This window comes from Galeopterus variegatus, unplaced genomic scaffold, assembly GCF_000696425.1.
Source record: "Galeopterus variegatus unplaced genomic scaffold, G_variegatus-3.0.2 Scaffold54, whole genome shotgun sequence".
NCBI classification, from domain to species: Eukaryota; Metazoa; Chordata; class Mammalia; order Dermoptera; family Cynocephalidae; genus Galeopterus; species Galeopterus variegatus.
In genome coordinates this window covers 501,739-527,083 of record NW_007726165.1, presented here as the reverse complement: position 1 = coordinate 527,083, position 25,345 = coordinate 501,739, and the positions used below count along the sequence as shown (strand labels likewise).

The following is a 25,345-nucleotide window of genomic DNA, read 5'->3' as shown; positions in this document are numbered from 1 at the left end:
AATTTTTCTGGTTATAGTGGGTATTATATTTTCATAGGTGGCCTGACCTAGCACATTCCCAAGGAAGGTGTTTTAAAACGCTGCCATATAAAAGAAGAAGAAGAAGAAGAAAAAAAAAAAAAAACGCTGCCATAGAAGCAAGATACACATAATAATGATTCACAAAGACAGTCTCACCACACCCCAAATATTTATCACATAAACATTATCAATGAGACATTAAGACAGGGAATCAACTTGCCATTAAGATTTTGCAAGAGATAACAGACATGAGAGCTTGGCAATGCTTGTTTTTAACAATGCTGTTCTAAGATACCTGATCACTTGACTGACTAATGCAATCAGGGAAATTTTGTTTCAAACACTATGCAAGGTGTAACTTTCCGGGACATTTGAAAAGAAAGGAATAAGAAGCCAAATACATTATAGAAACTTTGCCTGGCTCCATCTTTCTACTTATGCCCATTATCACTTCACTAAAAACCCCCTCTCTGACACTTCATTAGCAGTTGGTACATGTACATGGTACAAGAATAATTCTGAGTGGTACAGACTATTCCAGAAGTCACACGACAAAACAGAACTCTTACACGTGTCAAGCAGGAGTGGGTGGAGTGGCACAGGATGGAAGAAAGTAGCCAGGCTGGCATTGTTTGACCTAGGGCAATGTGACTTCGTTGAGTTACTATATCATGAAAGAGGAATAGTATAAAAAAAACCAAAAAGCACTTTTCGTGTTCTTCACTGAATTCTGGATTGGCATCCACTAATGTCAATTTACTTCCCCAAGTCACTTATATCATCCTTGACTAGACAGATGTAACTATTTTATATAAGGAGTCGATTACTTTTTTCTCCATGTAACAAGTTTATAGATTATAGAGAACCCATCAGCCCTTCGTAAACCCTAATGAAACAATTTAAATGTTGCTACCGGAGTAGCTGTATTAAGAGTCATAGTCCAAGTTTACAATTTCCGTTGATTTCCACTCTAAGAATCATTAAAAGACCTATTTGATTTCTAAAATTGCTTGTTTTTATAAAGCAGTATGAGTGCACTTCTGAGAAACCATTTTTATATAATAGTGGTTCTCAAAATGTTTTCTCTAGACCTGCAGCATCAGCATTACCTGGAACTTTATAGAAATGCAAATTCTCAGCTCGACTCTAGACCTTCTAAATTAGGAACTCTGGGTGTGGGACCAGCAACCATGGTTTCACAAACCCTCCAGGTGATTCTGATGCATACTCAAGTTGGAGAATCAATATTCTACAGTACAGCATAAACTCTAGTGTTAAGTTTATACCATTAAAGATTTATTTTAAAGTTTCTTATCTTTAAAATTAGTGGTTTTTTTTAAAAGAATTGTAATAACTAGTTATAAAAATACACAATTGTATAAAGTAAAAAGTGCAGTACCTTCTTTCCTGAAGGCAATCACTAGTCACTACAGAATTTCTATTTCCAGACTTTTTCCCCTAGGTATATAAAAATGCTCGTATGCACAGAAATTTTTTGGGTATTTAAAACAAAATGGGATCATCCTGTACACTTTGTTTTCAAATTTTCTTTTTCATGTATCATGAACATGTTTCCATGTTGGTAATGTAAATTCACCTCCAGTATTCCATTGGCTTCTGTATAATTTCCAATTTTTGCTATTACAAAGAAAGATGCAACAAAAATTTTTGTATATGTATGTACTTGTGCAAATATTTCTGCAGAAATAGACTTCTAGAAGTTGAAATAACAAATCACTGCATATTTTGAATAGATATAGTTCTTAACTGTATCTATTCAAAAGCTAACCTAACTTATATTACTACATACAGTATGAGAGTGCCTGGTTAATATTTTCTAATATCTAAAATAAGAATGACATATTTTATATAAAAAACAAACACTATGTATAGCAATACCTTATTTATCTGGACACTATTCAGATATAAGTTTCACATAAATGAATTTCTGGATAAGCAATAAAACTTTTAAAATCATATGTGGGGGGAACTTTCTAAAAAGTACTATAGTTTTCCTGCCTTCTTAAACATAACGTAGTTACAGTTCAGAATTTTCTTTACAATTATAAATTTTCCAAAAAATATTACAATTTGCCTACCTTCTAAAATATAATAAACAGCTTAAGATTTTTTTTATGTCTTTGAACATTGAATATTGTATTCTACTTTCTCTAATACGACCATTGAGGCTACTAAGTTCTTTGCCAGAAGGCTAAGCTGGATAAGGAAAGCTGTACATTTTGGCATACTATGGCAGCTCTTCTCTTCAACCTGGGCCACAGTCTCTTCTCCCTATTGGAAGCTTACCTGCCTTTAGCAGTAAGCCTGTCCCTCCATTTTCACCCCGTCCCTCCACTTTCATCCCATGTACACCCACTGTTCTAATGTGCTGCTCATCAGATTACTGTATCTTTTTTTTTTTTTTCTAAAGATGACCGGTAAGGGGATCTTAACCCTTGACTTGGTGACGTCAGCACCATGCTCACCCAGTGAGCGAACCGGCCATCCCTATATGGGATCCGAACCCGGGGCCTTGGTGTTATCAGCACCGTACTCTCCCGAGTGAGCCATGGGCCGGCCCCTGCTCATCAGATTACTGTAGACTGGAGAACTGAAAAGGTAGAAAGGTTTAAAGCCTGAGAAAGGCCTGAGAAAGTCTCCTGTAAATGATATACTTAGGTCTTGAAGTTAAACAGATCTGTTCTACCACCATACAGCTTGTGATCTTGAACAAGCTAAGACTGTTTCCTCATATATAAAATGGAGATAATGTTCACCTCATAGGATTCCTGAATATTAAATGAGAAAATGAACGTAAAGAGCCTGATACATAGGACATACTCAACAGCTGGTTACTACTACAATTATTATTTTGATTATTATCATTAACACTATTTTTACCATCATGGGTTTTGTGGCAATGATTTTTACTCTTCATAGGCCTTTATTGCTTTTGATTTCTTGGCTATGCTTCATATGGTTCACGTTGTGTGAAGTCTGCTTTCCATAAATATGTGGCGTCTTCAAAAAATTTGTGGAAGAATTCATGTTATCTTTTATCCATTTTTCCACAAACTTTGTGAAGTACCCTCACATAGTGTATTTTATTTTCACTTACTTTCTTTATGGTTGTAATATTATGAAACATTTAAATTTCTCAATTAACTTTTTGTTGTTCAAATAAAAACTATTCTTTTAAATTATAATTCATCGGCTTGGACACCCCTTTCACAAGACGGCGCCAAAGGCGAAGAAGGAAGCTCCTGCCCCTGCCAAAGCTGATGCCAAAGCAAAGGCTTTGAAGGCCAAGAAGGCAGTGCTGAAAGGTGTCCAAAGGCACAAAAAAAAGAAGATCCGCACATCACCCACCTTCCAGCGGCCCAAGACACTGCAGCTCTGGAGGCAACCCAAATATCCTCAGAAGAGCGCCCCCAGGAGAAACAAGCTTGACCACTATGCCATCATCAAGTTCCCTCCGACCACTGAGTCTGCCATGAAGAAGATAGAAGACAACAACAAACTTGTGTTCATTGTGGATGTCAAGGCCAATAAGCACCAGATGAAACAGGCTGTGAAGAAGCTCTATGACACTGATGTGACCAGGGTCAACAACCTGATCAGGCCTGACGGACAGAAGAAGGCATATGTTTGACTGGCTCCTGATTATGATGCTTGGATGTTGCCAACAAAATTGGGATCATCTAAACTTGAGTCTAGATGGTTAATTCCAAATGCACAATTTTTTTCACCATTAAAAAAAATAAATTATAATTCATCTAAAAATAGGTTTAAAAGACAAACAGATGGGGCCGGCCTGTGGCTCACTCGGGAGAGTGCGGTGCTGATAACACCAAGGCCCCGGGTTCGGATCCCATATAGGGATGGCCGGTTCGCTCACTGGCTGAGCGTGGTGCTGACAACACCAAGTCGAGGGTTAAGATCCCCTTACCGGTCATCTTTAAAAAAAAAAAAAAAAAAGACAAACAGATGAACAGCTAACAACAGCAAAAGTTTTATTGAGCAAAAATGTACTAAATCTATTTTTTAAAGCCATAAATACTAGATGTTTGAATAACTGAAAAGTTTTTATACTTTTATCTATTTCAAAATTTTCTATAATAAGCATTTTTACATTGATAATCAGGAAAAGAAACCCACTGAAAATAAATGTAAAACACCATAAAAGGGCTAAACCTTTAATGGATATTTACTTTGTGAGAGAAAGTTACTTAGTCTGGGTATAAACCGAGGGAATAAACATGATTTCATTTTTCCAGCAATCAATGATATATATCCTACATTTAAAAAGCTTATATTCATGCTGATACAAGTATTAATTTTCTTTAATGTAATTTAATATCATGTGCCTGAAAGATAATATGAATCTGGTAAACATAAATTTTGGGGGATATACAGAAATTGATAACTAAAAGTACTCATAAACTCACTGAAACAACCAAAACTCAAATATGTAATAACATTACAAGCCTTAAGGATCATAGAATGGACCCCACAAGCAAATAATTACTGGATTCAAAGGCAATAAGACAAATATTATCCTTATATTAATGCAATAGTTCTCAGACTACATGAAAACACTATCTGTTCAAGCTTTTCTATAAATTGTAAAATTTTAGAGACAAAGAAGATATAGAAATAGCACAATATACTAGATCTCTCTCAAATTTATTTTCATTCAAGCACATCTAGTGAGAAAACCAGACGTAAATTCTTTCCATTTGTTGTTTTGCCCACTATCAACCAAAATATACATGTAAACAAAATGTGATGAAAAACAGTATGCTAATAATTCAACACCAGATTAAATTTAAACTCTGAAATACCCAAATTAAGAGGAGTAGACTTGGCTCAGATGAGTTGTGTTTATAAGAAGCTGACCAGAGTGAACTTTACAAGTAAACCAACAAGCAGGTTAGACAAAACTGTGAACTGTATGCCACACACTCCCAGAGTAATACATATTTTTAGGTAACTGTTTCAAAGTTTAGGATACTGTTTCAATGCTTATGATACTAAATCACATGTCTAACATTGGATACATTTGATTAAACCAAAGAGATTTAAGTTCATATACATATATCACCAGTTAAAAAAACAAATTTATTTATTCAACAAAAAGTATGCTTTGAATATTTAATAAGTTTTACAATGTTTATACTTCACAACTCGAAATAAACATGTATTTCACTTTCTAAATAACATGGGCTGCCACTTTTCTCACTTGTTTAGAGCATGGCGCTGATGATACCAAGGTCAAGGGTTCAGATACCTGTACTGGCCAGCTGTCTGGGTAACGGTTACGCCACTGGCTACAGAGACTACTTGGGAATAAATCCTGGCTCTGTCCCTTATTGGTTGTGAGAGCTTAGGCAAGTTACTTAGCCTCTCTGGACCTCACTTTCTTCATCTGCAAAAAGAGGATAACAAACCCTTTCTTCATGATTAAATGAGGGCCAACCAGTTAGCTCAGGTGGTTTGAACACAGCCTTAAAACACCAAGGTCACATGTCTTCTGGATCCCCCTATCAGCCAGCCACCGAAAAAAACCAAAAAGGATTAAATGAGATAATTTATGTAAAATAAACTAGCAGATATATAGTAATCAGTTGTTTACTAAATGTCAATTATCATGATGATAAATGCTTTTAACGCCTTATCATCTGTTTTTCAATCTCATCAGGCCAACTTTTGAGGTATAACAGAAAAGAGCAATTTTTTTTGTTTGTTTCAAACAAAGATATTTAAACCAGGTAATTATGAAGTCACTCAAAGGAAAACCATCTTGGTATTATATATTAACACCAAAATCAGCTAGGAGTTCCAGAAAAGGGACTATTTCTACTTAATATTTGTTTCTCCAGCATCTATCTCAGTGCTTAACCCATATTAATGCATGATACAGGTTTATAGAATTTAATAGGTAAACACTTTAGCATTGGAATATGGGTCAATCAAGAACCCACCCATCTCTATTTACTATTTTTAGATATTTTGATCACATATCTATTTATAAACTAGAGCCTCTCTGTAGGAGGTGGCATGATTAGTCTTGAAATCAGAAAATGTAAAATTCACGTAGTCCTGGGTGAATCAGGTAAACTTTCTGGATTAGAGGTTAATCCAGAAATAATTAGGTTAATAATTGTTTTTGTAAACTCCTAACCTTAAAAACAGCGTAAAAACCACCTTTTAAATTCTATTGGAAAAAAACTATTGTTAACCAGCTGATCAAAATTAAGAAAATGTTTAGAAGTTATTTCCAATCACCTACTATTTCCAATCAGTAGCAATAAACAAAACTTCAGAAGAAAGTGGGAAAAATGACAAGTTTTCAATTCTTGATTTCAATATAGAAAAAAATTACTCAAACATCTCCTCAGAGCAGACATGGGGGCAGTATGTTCCTCGAAGGCAAAAGTAGCAGTATGACACCCAAGTTTTGGGATGCAAGAAAGAAGACATTCTACCTCTAAAGCCAGCACTTAAGAGACAGGCTTCAAGCAGGAAAAAAAATATATGGAGAAGAAGATTTAAAAGATAAGAAGGCATAATGAGTTCCACTTTAATATTTCACCTAACATTTACTATTGTAAACATGATAAGGTATTTATGAGTTTCCTTGCTACTTCAATATTACTGAAACATAATTTCATGCACAGTTGGTGATAAACACCACAACATTTCTGCAGTTTGGGCAAAAAAATATGCCCAGGATTATATATACACAAAAACACTGAGCATAGTTTATTGTATCTTAGGTGTTTTATGGTACCAAAACTTTTACAAGAGGTTATGTAAATCAATAGAAAGAAATAAAATAACTTGAGTGGCAGAAAAAAATGAGAACACACTGTCAAGTAAATGCTCTGCCGAATGACCTTTTAATGGCTAATATCTTTGCCTCCATTTTTCTCTCACTGTAGTAAAACCAACTAAGAGATGGCAATCAAAACAAATTCTGTAGTGTTTCCACCAAACTACTTTCTATTTAATGCCCCAAGCAGGCTGTATGAATGAAAGCATTAAGTGCTGATATCCGGCCATAATTCTTTTAAAATTACACTATAAATTTTCATTCTGCTGAAGCCATTGTAACTAATTCTCAGTTATCTACAGAAACAAGGAGCAGAGTTTTGAATGGCTAGCATGATTAACTAAAATAATGTACGTTTCCCCCCTATACACCCTCTATCAGAGCAGCTTATGAACACTGAAAATCCAAAAATGCAAGCTGCGAAAGGAACAAAAAAGCATAGGATTGAATCATGGGTAGGGGTGTGTGGAGGGTGGGGAGAGATAATGAGAGAGAAAATGCAGCAGAAGAACCTTTCCACTTTATATCCTTTTGTTTTCTAAGTGAAAGGTTAGTATGTTGTCCCTGACCCCCAAGGCAATCTCCATCATCAATTATTAATCATGACTTGCTGACTAATTTCTTAAAATGAAAGTTGTGAAATGTACGTGTAAAGTATGACTCATAGAGACTTTCAGAATTCCCTCCCTGATAATTCTAGGAAAAATGATCAGCAAAAGCATCAGCTCTTTCCACATAAAACTACAGTGAAGGAATTTGATGTTGAAGAAAAAAATCCAGGCAAACACAGTTTGCACTGCTATGGTGAAGCTCATTTCTAGCTCCTGGGCTAGACTTGACAATCGTAAAGTAAGATACTACCAACCTTAGTATGGTGGTCATGAGAGCTGCTCAAAAATACTAATTATCTTTCTCCTTCCAGGCACATGGTAGGATTGCCTTCTCTGTCCTATTCGACTCAGATGTGGCTATGTAACTTGCATTAGCTGTTTAAAAATATGAGCAGAAGAGATGAACATTGTATCAAAGCAGAAGCTTTGTTAGCCAGTGTACACTTCATCACTTTCCCTTTTCCCTTGTCATAGTGTCTGGCAATATTTCAGAGAATTATTCTGGGTCCTGGAATGAAGATAATGACACAGATGACCTTCAATGGGCATGCAGCATGAACAAGAAATAATTTGCTGTTTTAAGACACTGAAATTTTGGTCTGTTTATTACTGCAACATAACCTAGCCTATCCTGACTAATACGATTAGTTGGGCCGGCCCGGTGGCTCACTCGGGAGAGTGCGGTGCTGATAACACCAAGGCCCCGGGTTCGGATCCCATATAGGGATGGCCGGCTCGCTCACTGGCTGAGCGTGGTGCTAACAACACCAAGTCAAGGGTTAAGATTCCCTTACCGGTCATCTTTAAGGAAAAAAAAAAAAAAAAGACGATTAGTATTTATTTTCTCTCTATTGTCCATATATTTATTTAGTTACTTTACAGAAAAGTTGGCCATTTATTTACTAACTCAAGTTTAGATTCTAAGCACCAATTAAAAAAGAATGAAGACCCAAAACTCATAAAACAAGAATAAAGACTATTATTTAAATTATGAAATTAAATATATACTATAAAAATACTATACTTTTGTTTCTACACAGTTGTGACCATGTAGAATAAATGCACTAACAAAGTCTTGTTTTTTGCTTTTTCCTTTTAAATTTATTGGATTGTGTGTCAGGCACTGCAATAAGTGCTTTTCAAGAATTAGCTCATTTATTCTTCACATAAGCCAGGAGGTTAAGTAATTTAGCTAGGTGACAGCTGGCAAATGAAGTAAGGTGCCAAGAGTAAAAAATCTCAAGGAGTTTGATGTAGATTGGATGCCCTACCCGCCCCCCCCAACCTCACTGAGGCTTAACCCACAGTGTAACTACTGAGGGTGGGAAATCCTATTATGGTAATTGAAAGGTGGGGCCTTGAAGAAGTGATTAGATTGTAGGACCATACTGTAATGGATGAATTAATAACAGCAGTCAGGGCATGGCTCTGAGCACTTTATTTTTTTTTATTTTTATTTTTTTTTTTAAAAAGATGACCGGTAAGGGGATCTTAACCCTCGACTTGGTGTTGTCAGCACCACGCTCACCCAGTGAGCGAACCGGCCATCCCTATATGGGATCCGAACCCGTGGCCTTGGTGTAATCAGCACCGCACTCTACCGTGAGCACTTTAAAAGAAGAAGACGAGTTCTCTCTCTCTGTTCCACCATGTGAGACCCCTGCATCACTGTTGCCACCACCAAGACCTTCACCAGATATGCTCCCTGGATTTTTATCTTCTCAGGCTCCCAAACTGTAAGCAATAAATTTTTTCTTAAAAATTACCCAGTTCCCAGGATTTTGTTATAAGCAACAGAAATGGACTAACACAGAGTCTTTCATAGTTTGAAAAGCAGATGTTATCTCTAACAGGTTATATAATTTACTATAAATTATTTTATTAATTCACTAAGTATATATTGAGCGCTCATTATGTGCAAGGCCCTTTTCTCAGTGCTGAGGATGTAACAGTGAGCAAGAAACATAAACTCTCCAATCTCAGGGCATTTACCTTCTAACAGCGGAGACTGATAAGGTAAACAAAGAAAGGTAAAAGTAATTGAAGATACTAAGTGCTATGAAGGAACTAAATTAGTTGTCTAGTGCTGTGTAATAGACTACCCCGAAACTTGGATTAAAATAACCTTTTATTTTCTCCCAGTACTTTGGGTTGGCAATTTGGGTTGGGCTCAGCTGGACAGTTCTTCTGCACCACATGATATTGGGTGGGCTCATTAATGTGTTCACAGTCAGTTGGCATGTTGCCTGGAGGCTGTCTGGTCCCAGATGAACTTACTAACATGTCTGGAGCCTCAGCTGGGATAGCTGGTCTTCCTCTCTCTGTCTCTCTCTCTCTCCATGTCACATCTCAATCTCAAGGAAACTAACCTGGGCTTGTTCACAGGTGGTAGCATAAGCTGCATTGTCTCTTGAGTCCTTGCTTGAAAGTCCCACAATGTCATTTCTGCCACATTCTACTGGTCAAAGCAAGTCATAAGGGAAGACCAAATTCAAGAGATGGAGAAAGAGACACATCTCCTAATGAGAGAAACTGCAAAGAATCTGTGCCCATTTTTAATCCACCACAGAAGTAAATAAGGTTGATGTAACTGAAAATACAGGCAGAGGTGGCTAAGCAGAGTGGGGTTACTTTACAAGAGCCACGGAAGACCTGTGAGGTACTGATAATGATCCAGCCATTTGAAGAAGGAAGAACATTAAAGGTTGAAGGAAAGCAAGTACAAAGATCTTGAGGCAGGAACAAGTTCAGTATGTTTAAGGAACAGGAAACATTCTAGTGTGCCTATAAATTCAGTGAAAGACAAAGAAAAAAACCATAGATGAGGCTGAAAAGAGAGAAAAAGACCAGATGATAAAAGGTACTCTAACCCATGATAAAGAACTTGGATTTTATTCTAAGTGTAATGGGAAGTTATTGAGGCAAGGGTGAAAAAGCAAGGAGATCACTTAGGAGTTTTGGTGAGAGATGGTGTTAATGCAGATGGAAAGAAGTAACTAGATTATGGAATATATTGGGGGGTTATAATCAATAACACTTGTCAGTCAACTAGATATGAGGTAAGTGAAAAAGAGCGATTGAGGCTGGAATCCTTGGTTTTTGGCTTCAGTAATTCGCCATTACCCACTCACTTCAGCTTAAAAACTGAATACAATTTAATTTCACCCTCTCCTTCAACCTGTAGGTAATGCTTATCTTCAGAAGCAACATATTGTTGGGGTACAGCTGTTCATAAAAAGAAACCCATGAACCTAAAACTGCTCTAAAAAAATTAACTTTATTAAATTTTTTAAAAGATTAAAAAAATCCAAACCAAGAAAATATAAAACACTGTATCTTGCAGCAGGTAATGACAAAAAGATGTTAGTTCAAGTGCTACATGAAGGTTGACTCAAGTGGTATAATAGGGTTTACAGCTAACACTTTTTAATTTAGTCATACTTTCTTCCAAATTACAACATATTCTAGAGAATTGAATGTTACTAAACCATTTTGCAACACATTTTTTAAAAAAATTCTTATCCCATGTATTTTGGGTAAAAATAATTCTCCATTCTGATATCCCAGGTAAATCTTTAAGAGTCATATACAAGGCCGGCCCGTGGCTCACTCGGTAGAGTGCGGTGCTGATAACACCAAGGCCACGGGTTCGGATCCTATATAGGGATGGCCGGTTTGCTCACTGGCTGAGCGTGGTGCTGACAACACCAAGCCAAGGGTTGAGATCCCCTTACCGGTCATCTTTAAAAAAAAAAAAAAAAGAGTCATATACAAAAATAAGAATCAACATTAATAGACAACAGGAGGCACAACATGCATTTCTTGTTTGGATAACATAACCATCAGCCTAACCTTGTTCCCAGCATTCCTGTTAATGGGTTATAGTCATCCTCAAAGCCTATACCACTATCTGGCATGAAATAGGTGCACAATAAATAGGAGCTGTATGAACACGATATTCCCTGCCAAAATGCTCTGTCCTTCTCAAAATGAAGACTATAAAACTAATTTGCCAGTCATTCGTAAGCTTTCTCTCTTCTTAAAACAAAACAAAAATACCTAGAACCTTTCTTCTTCTGAAAAATTGAAACTGAATAAATATATACTTTTTAAGCAGGATACACCTTGCTCCTTATCTTGTAGATGTTTTTGAAGTGTAAATCTTAGTCTGCCCAGATTTATAGAAGATTAAACAAATGAATTAGAAAGGGCAAAGGCTACTTTCTTCTAATGTCACTATGCTCTAAATTATGTTGTCTTATCATCTTTGCAAGATTGGGTTATTTCTCTAAAAATGCAGACACTGAAAATGCAAGAACTAAAACTATAAAATAGGGCTGGCCCATGGCTCACTTTGGAGTGTGTGGTGCTGATGACACCAGGGCCATGGGATCGGATCCCTACATAGGGATGGCTGGTTAGCTCACTTCAGGGATTAAGGTGCTGACAACACCAAGTCAAGGGTTAAGATCCCCTTACCAGTCATCTTTAAAAAAAAAAAAAAAAAAACTACAAAATTCTTAGAAGAAAACATCATTAATCTTCATGATCTTGGATTAGGCAATGATTTCTTAGATATCACACCCAAAGCACAGGCAACAAAAGAAAAAATAAACTGGACTTCATCAAAGTTAAAAACTTTTGTGCTTCAAAGGATACCATCATGAAACTGAAAAGACAATACAAAGAATGGGAGAAAATATTTGCATATCATATACATATCTGATAAAGGTCTAGTATTCTGCATATATAAAAAAATATTACAGGGTTGGCCAGTAAGCTCAGTTAGTTAGAGCCTGGTGTTAAAACACCAAGGTCAAAGGTTTGGATCCCTGCACTGGCCAGCCACCAAAAAATAAATAAATACATAATAAATAATAAAAAATACTCAACAATTAAAAGACAACCCAATTAAAAAAATGGGCAAAGGATCTGAATAGACATTTCTACAAAGATATACAAATGGCCAATAAGCTTATTATAAGATACTCAATATCATGCATCATTAGGAAATGCAAGTCAAAACTACAAGATACCACTTTACATCCACTAGGACGGCTATAATTGAAAAGACAGATAATAACAAGTGTTGGCGATGAGGTGGAAAAATTGGAATCCATATACACAGCTGATGAGAATGTAAAATGGTGCAGCTGCTCTGGAAAACACTTTGGCAGTTCAAAAGGTTGAAAAAAGTTACCATATGACCTGCCTGGCAATTCCACTCCTAGGTATATGCCCAAGAGAAATGAAAACATATGTCCACACAAAAACTTGTACCCAAATATTTACAGCAGCATTATTCATAGAGGCCCCAAAGTGAAAACAACCAAAATGTCCACTAACTAATGAATGAATAAATAAAATGTGGTATATGCATATAATGGAATATTACTTGGCAATAAAAAGGAATGGAGTACTGATTCATACTATAACCTGAAAGAACTTTGAAACTTTATGCTAAGTGAAAATATGAAATGTCTGGAATAGGCAAATCCATAAAGACAGAAAGTAGATTAGTGGTTGCCAGGGACTAAGGGGAGGAAGGAAACAGGAGTTAATGCTAACAGTCATCAGGTTTCTTTGGAGGGAATAAAAATGTTCTGGAATTAGATAGTGGTGATGGTTGCAAAACTGTGTGAATACACTAAAACCAATGAATTGTACACATTGAAAGGGTGAATATTATGGTATATGAATTATATCTCAAAAGAAAAAATGCAAACACTAAAGAATTGAGACATGATTTGGACAAGACCCCAAATTATGCTAAAAAGTGAAATCTAATCAGGGACTTTACTGTCTCTAATTCCACTGAGTATATTCTATAATTGTAGATCCTTCACTATTAAGATATCAGAAAGAGAAATACTGCATGTCCTCACTCATAAGTGAGAGTCAAAAAAATAAATAAACAAAAGATACCAGAAACTGCAAGATAAGCCACTGATTTAGTAATAAATAACTTTTAAGTGAAAAAAAAGTATACTATTTCAGTAACCAACAAAATCATACATTAATCCATTCAGTTCCATATGATAACCTGTTTTTGGAATCATAATTAACATTTAAGCATAAACTTTCATATGTGAGTTAAAGGCTCTTCTGAAGCATTTTTGGCCATAGCAGTTCTGTATATCCTCAGTGACATGTCACATACCATTCTCCTTACAACCTATGCTCTTCATATTTGTAGCATTTTTAAGACCAACAGCATGACTCTAAGACAGACTGAAAATATTGGTGTTTTACCTGTATTTTGCATCTGATTATTGCTTTTTCTTTCATTGAATTATGCCATTCTGGAAGTTAACTGTCTTTGCTTGAATGACCATAGGAAGGGTTTTAGAAGACAGAAGTTTGCAGCCACAGTGACAGCTTTTTTTTTCTTTTAATAAATGCCCCAGAACTGTGCAAGTGACAGTTTTTCAACATGCAAAAATCAGTCACAACAACCTCTCTTTGTTTTAAAATTCTGTACCTTAGTCTGGGAAATGTGTCAATTTACACTAATTTTCATTGCACTGTCAGAAAACCTTTGGCAAATATTTAAAGTTAAACAGTGTGTGGAGCTACCAATACAACTAACTCAACTGAGGGGACAAATAGATGAAGAGATATTGCTGTATATAATCAAATTTGCTCATATCCAGGCAATGACAACCACCAATAAGTCTCTACAGAATAGCTGGCTGATGGGCTGGCCCGGTGACGCACTGCTACAGTGCGCCGCTTGGGAGCGCGGCGGCGCTGCTGGCCCGGTGACGCACTGCTACAGTGCGCCGCTTGGGAGCGCGGCGGCGCTGCTGGCCCGGTGACGCACTGCTACAGTGCGCCGCTTGGGAGCGCGGCGGCGCTCCCGCCGAGGGTTCGGATCGCACATACAGACCGGTTCCTGCTCACTGGCTGAGCGAGGTGCGGGCGCAACACCGAGGGTTGCGATCCCCTTGCCGGTCCCGGTCCGGTACGGGCGCGACACTGAGGGTTGTGATCCGCTGCCGGACACGAAAAAAGACAAACAGGAAAAAAAAAAAAAAAAAGAATAGCTGGCAAGTTTCTGTGACATCAATTATCAGACATGCTCTAACTTCAGGAACTTTAAAATATAAAAAGGATGCAACCAAAAATTGAGAAAATAAAATAAATTCATAACTAAAACTTCTTTCTTTTTAGTTCCTTATTCTCTATCACTCAAACTGTAGACTCTGAGATAACAATATGTGATCATGGTACTACTCCTAAATAATGAATATAAAAAGGTTCATTTGTATTTAATGAGCTTACAGAGAATATTGGATTCATAATTAATCATTAATGGAAAAGGACCAAGAAGAATTTGTAACATATTATGCAAAGAGTAAAAAATTCAAGACTCATGGAACTAGAATTCCTAATTTTTCCTTTATGTATCCTTATAGGTAATTGTATCAAAAGAGAGAGATAAAGAGGACAAAAAAGACAGCCAAGAATATTTCCATTCTGAAACCATTTCATTAAACTTTGTTCCCAAATTTTTTTTTTTTTTTTTTTTTTTAAAGATGACCGGCAAGGGGATCTTAACCCTTGACTTGGTGTTGTCAGCACCACGCTCAGCCAGTGAGCAAACCGGCCATCCCTATATAGGATCCGAACCCGGGGCCTTGGTGTTATCAGCACCGCACTCTCCCGAGTGAGCCACGGGCCGGCCCTTTGTTCCCAAATTTTAAAAATCAGTTTAGCCTAAAAAATAGGCAGAGAAACTGTCCAACCTTTTTCACTTAACAGACTCATGGCACAAATGTAACTAGTTGTTGAAGCAATCATGTAATAAAGAACCTTGAAGAAATGTGTTATATTTGGGCCCTTTTATACACTGTTAGTGGTAGTATAAATTGCTACAATCATACTGGAAAGCAATTTGGCAATCTGTAGTAAGACCTTTAAAAATTTATACAACCTTTGACTCAAGAGTTCTATTTCTGGGATTCTATCCTAAAGAAACCATCTGAAATGTGCACAGAGATCTCCAAAGTATTACTTAACACAGTGAAAAATGAAAAACAACCTAATATGTCCAACAAAAGAAAAATATTTAAAAATTGTGGTACACTCTCAAGACACAGTATTTATTATACAGTTATTTTATAATATTTATCAAGAATACCTTTATAACTTTGTCCTTTTCCTGATATTGTTCTTTTTTTTTTTTTAATTTTAAAGTAATATGTTTGTGGTAAAGGAAAATTCAAAAAATAAAAATGAAATATAGAAATCCTCTCATTCTCTTATACTCTATCCCCAACTCCCAAAGGGAATCACTGTTAAGTTTTTTGTGTGTGTCTCTAAACAGCTTCTGGAAATTTTCTGGGCATACAAACTTATGTAACAAATGCTTATCTATACATGGGTAATCTTTTGTTTTGTTTTTAATACAAGTAAAGTCATACTAAGCATGTTCTTCAACTTGCTTCTTACACTTACATTTTTGGCTATTGTTATCTATCAGCACATATACATCTATCTTATTCATTTAAACGGATATTTCAATACATATCACGCTTTTGATTGATAGATATTTTGGTTGTTTTGATTTTCTGCTTACCAATAAAGCAATAATTAATATACACGGATATATAACTTTAAGTACTAGTGTAAATATATGTTTGTTCCTACAAGTAGAATTTCAACATTTTAGATACTGAAAGTTATAGCCTAATCGCCCACTGAAAATACTGGCATTGATACCACCCTCTCTACCTCCCCCCGAACCATTCTAAACAATGAGTAGTTCCATCTTTTAAATCTGACAGTCTGAAAGACAAATATTTTCATTTGCATATCTATAATTATGAATAATTATGAATAAGGTTAAACGACTTGTCTACTATACGGTTCATCTTTTTCTTACAGGCTTACAAGAATCCTTGATACAGTCAGGAAATCAGCCCTTTGTCATATATGTTATAAGCATTTCTACAGTTTGTTGTTGTCTTTTAACTATGTTTCTAGTATTTTTCTACCATCTACCAAATTCCTTTATTCTTCCCATAACATGCCTAGATTTTATGTATGCTTCGAGGGTCCTTCCCACCTCAAATATAAAAAATATACAAATGTTTTTTTCCACTCTTTTTATAATTTTATTTTTATTGAACGTTTTCAACGACTATAAATTAAAATGCAGATATATAATTATTTACACAGTTGGAGCTCAACTAGATAATAAAATAGAAAAATTCTGGAAGGAAATAAACAAAACATTGACAGTGATTATAACTGAATAATAATGTTACATATGGTTTTCTTTTCTGTGCTTTCTAAATTGTCTACATTGAACATGTATTAGTTTTATAATCAGAAAAAACAAAATTTCTTAAAACTATCATATTTTTTTTTTTTTATTATTTTTTTTTTTTAAAGATGACCGGTAAGGGGATCTCAACCCTTGGCTTGGTGTTGTCAGCACCACGCTCAGCCAGTGAGCAAACCGGCCATCCCTATATAGGATCCGAACCCGTGGCCTTGGTGTCATCAGCACCGCACTCTACCAAGTGAGCCACGGGCCGGCCTAAAACTATCATATTTAAATTCCTTCTTATTTTTTGATAGTACTGGCTTCAATTTTAAATCAATTATTATTTGAGTACCTGACTTAGACTGAGTCTAGACAGAGCTTTTTATTTTCTTTTAATTCCATTGTCATGAATAACATAACAGGAAAAAATTTTAACTGTCAGATAAGGGTCTGCTGAAAGCAAGAATTATGGCTCCACTTGGGAAGTTCATTTGAATAGTAATCACAATAATAGTTACACCTTTTAGGTACTATGTGCCAATTGCTTACATATATTAACCCTTTAATTATTCATAATATCTTTATGAGATAAGCACGATTACATCCCTGTTTTACACACTGGGAAATTAAGGCACAGAGAGGTTAAGTTACTTGCTCAAGCCATGGAAGCTATTACGTGGCAGAGCTAGGATTGAAATCCAAAGGATAAGGGCCGGCCCGTGGCTCACTCGGTAGAGTGCGGTGCTGATAACACCAAGGCCGTGGGTTCGGATCCTATATAGGGATGGCCGGTTTGCTCACTGGCTGAGCGTGGTGCTGACAACACCAAGCCAAGGGTTGAGATCCCCTTACCGGTCATCTTTAAAAAAAAAAATCCAAAGGATAAAGCTCCAGAATCCCCATTCTTAATTTCTAAACTAAAATGCTATTTAGAGGAGAAATAGAAAAAGTGGAAACCTACTTCTGACAACCTAGAAAATGTGAAAGTTGAAAGTGAGACTAAGCCATAAAAGGACTTGCAAACAGATGTAACAACAACAACAAAAAAATGGGCCTATGGTAAATATCGTACATCTTTACTTTTCACAAATCTCTAGCTTTGAAAGGAAGCTTTTTCCTCTTTTCTTATTCAGGTGGCTCCTCTAAGCTGAATCTCTGAGCTGACGTTTCCCAACTATAATACCATTTATAATATAATACCACAAGATAACAGTGCTCTGGAGAGCTAAGTAATAACAAATACTTGTCACATAAACTATTGTTAATGTTAAATTCTTTTCGGAGTAAAAGCTAAAAGTAGTAGTACCTGCCTGATTCCCTAGTTAATCTTTTGTTTTCTGCCTGTTTGCCGAAATGTGCTAGAATCTCTCCAAACATAAACGTTTTTCTCCTATAATGCTGGGGGACATGTCCATTAATTACATCAGCTTCAACACCTTACTTTCCCCCAAAACTTAGTCCAATTTGAGCTATATCTCTGGCAAGCTAATTTTTAGTGCTTTGTTTGAAGGTGAAGGTCAAACAAAAATGAAACTTTATTTCTCACAGATTAGATAGGGAACTTTTCAGAATAAGCCCTTATGATCCTGAGCTCTAACAAGCATAAGTGATAAGAATTTCATTCTTTGTTTTCCAGTTTGCCTCAAAGGTTCCCTCTGGTAAATAAGGACAAAATATTTTCAATTTCCTTTTGTGACTTTTTTTAAAATAAAGGATTAAAAAATTGCATGTTCGACCATAAGAATGCAGGCACGAACATAAACAAAAGGCATATAAAGAAATTTTTGTAAATCAAACTTGTCCTTTGTTAGTGCTTGTAAATTTTTCTGGGTATAAATGCCCAAATGGACTAGTAGCATTCCTGAGAAAAAAGCTTTTATATTAGCATCAATTTTTAAGAAATAACACAGTTCAACAACAGATGAATGGCCATAGATGGTCAATGTTAAGAGCCTCAAGCCTAAACCCAGGAGCTTTCTAATCTAATTTTTATGTCATGACTGTTCTCTAAGGATTAACTGTACAAAATTAGCTTCAATTTTCTAATCTATAAAATAGTAATTAAAAAAACTACTCATTGCTGCTATGAAAAATCATGATATTCTTATTAGAAACTACTAATAAGTAGTTTAATAAATTAATAAAACATGGTTATCTTATGAAAAAAGCACTTCTTAGGATAATTTATGAACATACTATGCTTGGAAAAAAACAAATGTGAGTAATTGGTGATTAATATCTCTTGAAAGTATATATTGATAATTTTCAAACAGAGGCATTTGACCCACAAATGATAGAGTAACTCCAAAGAGAGAGTACAGGGCTAGGAGAAGGTTACCTAAAGGTTATATAAGAAGTGCAGATCTTGCCCTTTATTACCTAGTCTTTCTTTTAATTGCTTACTCTTTTAATTTCTTACTCTCAGTCCTTAAGAGCCACTTACTTGCCAGAGATGAAAACAGTGAATCTTAGATGAGTGGTTGATCACTGTGGCATTGCTTAAAGCTTAGTGTTAGTGGAAGGAAAAATGGAGAGCTAAGAACACCAAGGAAGATCACAAATGGGTACAATAAATGTTTCTAGAGATGCGGAATAACAAAATGAAATTTGTACTTACAACTTTGGACTCTCGAGCTTTAGGAAACATTTTGGCAACATTGAGGCCATCAATGACAATATCAAAAGGAGGAGAGGATTTTACAAAGTTCTCAAATCTCTTAAGTTCCTAAAAAAAAGTTAGACGAAACAGTAATAAGAATTTAGTAAGGACTTTATTATAAACACACTGCAACAACTTTTATATTGTTTTGATAATTCAAAATATTCATCCCTTGTAAATACACACACACACGCAAAAGTACTCTCAAAATGAAATGTGAAAAGCCAGCCTAATGGATGAAACTGCATATAATTATCTGATATACCTTATAATTTCATAGTGCTTTACATTTCACAAAGTACTTTCATATGCAATTTAATTTGATCTGTAGCCAGCCTATCTGGACTGCTAAACTGATCCACATGATAGTTGTGATGAGAATGAAACATCAAAATCTCTAAATCCCATTCTGTAAGCCAAGGAGAAGTGAACCTCAGATATGCCAGTCTACCAATGTGACTGTGCTGAAAACAAGGATTTAAAATTTGTAGTTCCTCTTCTGTCATCAAGAGGCTTTTGTTTACTTACATCTGTAAAACTCAGTTAAACTATATAATTTATAAAATCCCCTTCTAGTTCTGATATTTTATGATGTAGAAAAGACTTGGAGATCCCTTAAAATCACAGAATGAAAAAGGGTATACTTGAGATGGTTTTTTTTTAAAGGTGAGTCTCAGGAGCCTCTGTACAATCAACAGGATATATAACAAAATCCCCTTGGGCCGGCCCGTGGCTCACTCGGTAGAGTGCGGTGCTGATAACACCAAGGCCATGGGTTCGGATCCCATATACGGATGGCCGGTTTGCTCACTGGCTGAGCGTGGTGCTGACAACACCAAATCAAGGGTTAAGATCCCCTTACCGGTCAAAAAAAAAAAAAAAAAAAAAAAAAAATCCCCATCCAAAGATGATCCTCATGTCTTCTACCAGAGCAACAAAAAAATCCAGGATGTTGGATTGCTTTTTTACCCATTACTAAAACTTCACTTACTATGTTGCTAGTCAGGGATTCTCTGTAATACTTTCAGTTGGCTCTTAAGATGTTCATGTTTCAAACTAAACATGTTTATACCTTCCATTCAAAAGCCACTGAATAGGCTCTGCGGATAAGGCATGACAAGAGAGAGCTGACCTACTAAAATAGCAAACTAAGAACTACAAAATAACACAGGGAATTACAAAATAGCTGTTTTAAGGGAGAGTAAATTCAAATAAAGAACAATTATTTATTTCTAAGGCTACTGCTGGGATTGTACTTGATTGCACATTAGCTAATGGTTTGGGATATGAAAATCCACCAATTTTTTAATCTTTTGTTCTTGGCTATCAATAAAAGAAATTCTTTTAACAACTTTATTGAGATATAATTCGTATGCCATAAAAGTCATCATTAGAAGATACAATTCAATTCACAGGGTTGTGCAACATCATCGCCTTTTAATTTTAGAACATTTCGTCCCTCCTAGAAGAAACCCAGTTCTCATTGGAAGTCAATTTCCATTCACCCACCCCACTACAAAGCAACCACTAATCTACTTTCTGTCTCTATAGATTTGCCTGTTCTGAGCATTTCATATAAACTGAATAATATAACTATGTGGTCTTTTGTGTCTGGCTTCTTTTACTTAGCATATTTTCAAGGTTCATCCATGCTGTAGCAGGAATCAGTACTTCACTCCTTTTAATTGCCAAATAATATTCCATTATTAAGAACTGACATATGGATATATCATTTCTTATTTATCCATTCTTCAGCAGATGAACATTTGGGTTGTTTCCACTTTTTGGCTATTATAAATAATGCTGTTATGAATATTTGTGTACAATTTTGCATGGATGTATGTTTTCATTTCTCTTAGAATACCTAGGAATGAATTTGTCAGGTCAAATAACTTTTTAAAAAAGTAAAACATAAAGAAGTTCAAACAAATAACATTTGTAGGCTAGATTCTACCCTTAGATCATAAGTTTATAATATATTCACCTGGTCAGTCAACAAATTTTTGTTGAGTACCTACTACGTGCCAATGCTCTAATTCCTAGGAACAGAACAGTGAACAAATTCCCTGCCTTCAGGAGTGTATTTACTAGTGGAGGAAACAAGCAACAACAAGGTAAACAGATATCTAATTTTAGCTAGAGAAAAGTGCCTTCAAGAAAAATTAAACAGAACAAGGTGTTAGCACCATTCTCCCTAGACCCTCTTTAGTTTAGGTATGGTGAACAGGGAAAAGCCTTTCTGATGAGGTGACATTTGAACAGAGGCTTGAATGATATGAGAGATTAAACCATGCTCTCTTGGGTAAAAGCCTTCTATGAAAGGTAAACAACTGCCAAGGCCCTGAATGGACACAAAAGAGCTTTGCATGTTTGAGGATTAACAATTGGGTAATTTGGAAGCTGAAAGAATAAGTATAAAGTCCTTATGCAATTGTGCTTTGAGTTTCCGTTTTAAAAAATCAGCTCTTGCTTGTTGACAATACAGGAAAGAGTAAATAAATGCAAAAATCATTCTAAAACAGTTCATTGAAAGTTTTAAATTCCTTACCTTATCCAACCTCTTATAAAAATCAATGAAGCAGAACTGATATATGTTGTTTTGCTGTTGTTACCTAACCACAAATGAATAAAATGATCCAAAGATGTGCAACAAGAAAGAAATTTTAAAATGGCAAGGTTTATACACTATACATGACACATGAGCTCTAGAATAGAGGTGACTCCAGCATCTGCCATCAAAGAGCTGACTTCATAATTATAAATGAGTCTCACAACATGCATGGCAGTAGAACTTTCCTCCTCCTACATTATGTGAAAAAACTAACAGGTTAAGCAAGTGATTTTTCTCAATAAATGATTTGCAAAGAGATGCTAAAACTTCTTTTCTATCTTTCTACTAGAAGAGGTTAAAAGATCTTCAATTTGAGAGAACTGATGGTCCGTGTTGATGATGTTTTACTTCTATTCTTTTTTTTTTTTTTTTCCTTTTTGTCTTTTTTCGTGTCCGGCAACGGATCGCAACCCTCAGTGTCACGCCCGTACCGGACCGGGACCGGCGACGGGATCGCAACCCTCGGTGTTGCGCCCGCATCTCGCTCAGCCAGTGAGCGGGAACCGGTCTGCATGTGGGATCCGAACCCTCGGCGGGAGCGCCGCTGCACTCCCAAGCGGCGCACTGTAGCAGTGCGCCACCAGGCCGGCCCCTATTCTGAGACTTTGATACAAATCTCACCAAATTCAAAACAGATCTCTCTCATTTATCTAGTTAACGTCTTATTCTAGAATAGTAACTATGGGGAAATAGGAGGAATACAAGAATGCACACACGAATTTTACAGCATAAAAGAAAGTGATCATGTTAGGTACCTCCACTGTACTGCAGATACTAGATAACATTTTCTAAAGATCAGAAAAAAAGGAGTATTAAAATAACTGGCTGTAGTCATAGTGGATGTGGAAAAACAGGGGAATACCAGCTATTTGGGTTGAAAACATTGCTCTTAACATGGGAACAACAATAAAAAAATGCATGTCTGCATCTAATGGCCAAATTCCTTTACATGCCTTCTTTAAACCATGGGATACAAATAAATCCTAAATAAAAAGAACACTAATCTGACTGCCTCAATAAAGCTAGGGAAAAATGAAGCCACATGTCCAGAAAGTGTCACTGTAACCTAACAACTAAAATGGAGGCTAGAGAAATTTTAAACACTTATCAAATCTTGTTAAAATAAAAAATTTAGAAAGCTTATACTCATTTAATAGGAAGTTATGTTTTAGGAGATGTTTTTCTTTTAGTATATAGTTATTTTATTACCTATAATTACTATAGTATAGTATCCTATTTAAAAAAATACTTATAATCTTATCTGAGTTTTCAGAATCCAATAAAATGAAAAGCAAACAAACAAAAAAACCTGCTACAGAAGTCTAAAAAGGCTGGATAAAATACAACAAAAATACTTTTAATTCATGGTTGGACTTGCAAGAAAAAAAAGAGAAATAAATCTCTTAGTGCCAGAGATGAAACCAGATCTGAAAGTCAGAATGGTAAGGATAAGAGCTGATACTAATGTTGCCTAGGGGAGAGGTGTAGAGGAGAAATGGGAAGGGTATTAGCAAAGAGGGGTTTTACTTTTGATACCCCCTTGGGAACTGGAGACCTATCAAACCCTGGGTTCAAATGAGGAGAGAAAGTAGAAGTGAACTCCTGAATAAAACAGAAGCCTTTACAAATTGGTACACTAGTTTAAAAACCTAATACAAAAAGCTTCTCTATCTCTACCAGGGATCTAAGTAAGAAAAAAAAAATCCCTTAAGAAAAAGAAACTTCAGGCCTATGTCTTAAACAAGTTTGTAGTACAAATTTAGACAAACTATACATGAGATAAAAAAAAAAAAGCATCATGCTACCACCTGAGAAATTAACATGAAAACTGGTCCTGGGCCAGTAATAATCTCTTAGGCACTTGGCAGAAGCAAACACAAAACCTCTCTAGAGAGACACTATCAACAATCCAGGCCACAAAGGATTCTCATAGAAAGAACAAACCCCTCTAAAAATGAACTAACCTGTTCAAAATTACAAAACACAATAGGAAACAATCCACCATGTGTGAAAGTCCTCTGACACAACAGAAGAGTTAGAGCACAAAGAACTCAGGGCAAATGATAATGGAAAAATCTAAGAGACAATATAAAAGAATTATGTAAAAACAATTAAAATATAGAAGAATCAAAACCATAAAAAATGACAGAGACCATGAAAAAATGATGATGAAAATTTGAAAGAGACGTTCTAACATTAAAATTCTAAAATAACTGAAACTAAATGAATGGGGAAAATCCAAATGTCTATCAACTGGTGAATACCTAAATTGTGGTATATTCATATACTAGAATACTACTCAGTAATGAAAAGGAACTATTGATACATGTAACAACACAAATGAATTGAAAAATATATTTAAAACTAAATCTACTATAAAAACAAACATTATATTAAGTGAAAGAAGACAAAAAATATTACATGTTATATGATCCTCTTTGTATGAAATTTTTAGTAAAGACAAAACTAGAGAGACAGAGAGAAGATCACTGGTTGCCTGGGCTGAGGGTAGGAGCAGAGTTGACCTCAAAAAGGCATATGAAACTTTTGGGGGCAACAGAAGTATTCCAAGACTGTATTGTAGTGATGGTCATGCAAATGTACAAATTTACTCAAAATCACTAAACTGTACACTTACAATGGGTGAATTTTATGGTCTGCAAATTAGTAAAACAATGGGGAAAAACTCAAAATGGGTGGGTAAAGAACAGATACATCCAAAGTAAAAAGTAGTAAACTGGATGACAGAGCTGAAGAAGTTACCCAGAATATAATTCAGATACATAAAGAGATGAAAAATATGAAAGAGAGATTAAGAGACATGGAGAGAGTAAATGGGTTCAACAAAAGTCTAATAGGAATTTCAGGAGAAGCAATATTTGAAGATATAAGAGCTAAAAATTATTCAGAACTGAATCAATGGGGCCGGCCCGTGGCTCACTTGGTAGAGTGCGGTGCTGATAACACCAAGGCCATGGGGTTCGGATCCTATATAGGGATGGCCGGTTTGCTCACTGGCTGAGCGTGGTGCTGACAACACCAAGCCAAGGGTTGAGATCCCCTTACCGGTCATCTTTTTAAAAAAAAAAAGAACTGAATCAAGACATGAAATCTCAGATTAAAAAAAGCTCAGTGTGGGCCGGCCCGGTGGCGCACTGGATAGTGCGCCGCTTGGGAAGCGTGGCGGCTTTCCCACCCGAGGGTTCGGATCCCACATACAGACCGGTTCCCGCTCACTGGCTGAGCGAGGCGCGGGAGCAACACCGAGGGTTGCGATCCCGTTGCCGGTCCCCGGTCCGGTACCGGAGCAACACTGAGGGTTGCGATCCGTTGC

At 36.0% G+C, this 25,345-nt stretch overlaps 1 protein-coding gene across 2 annotated transcripts in view; it reads right to left on the bottom strand.

The window, feature by feature from the left end:
* KIAA0391 (KIAA0391 ortholog) overlaps positions 1–25,345 on the bottom strand; it is a 126,234-nt gene that overhangs the window by 65,106 nt on the left and 35,783 nt on the right. For both annotated transcript variants that reach the window (XM_008573832.1, XM_008573837.1), the window contains exon 5: positions 19,359–19,466. In XM_008573832.1, the coding sequence (XP_008572054.1) occupies positions 19,359–19,466 (108 nt within the window). The remainder of the gene's footprint in view (positions 1–19,358; positions 19,467–25,345) is intronic.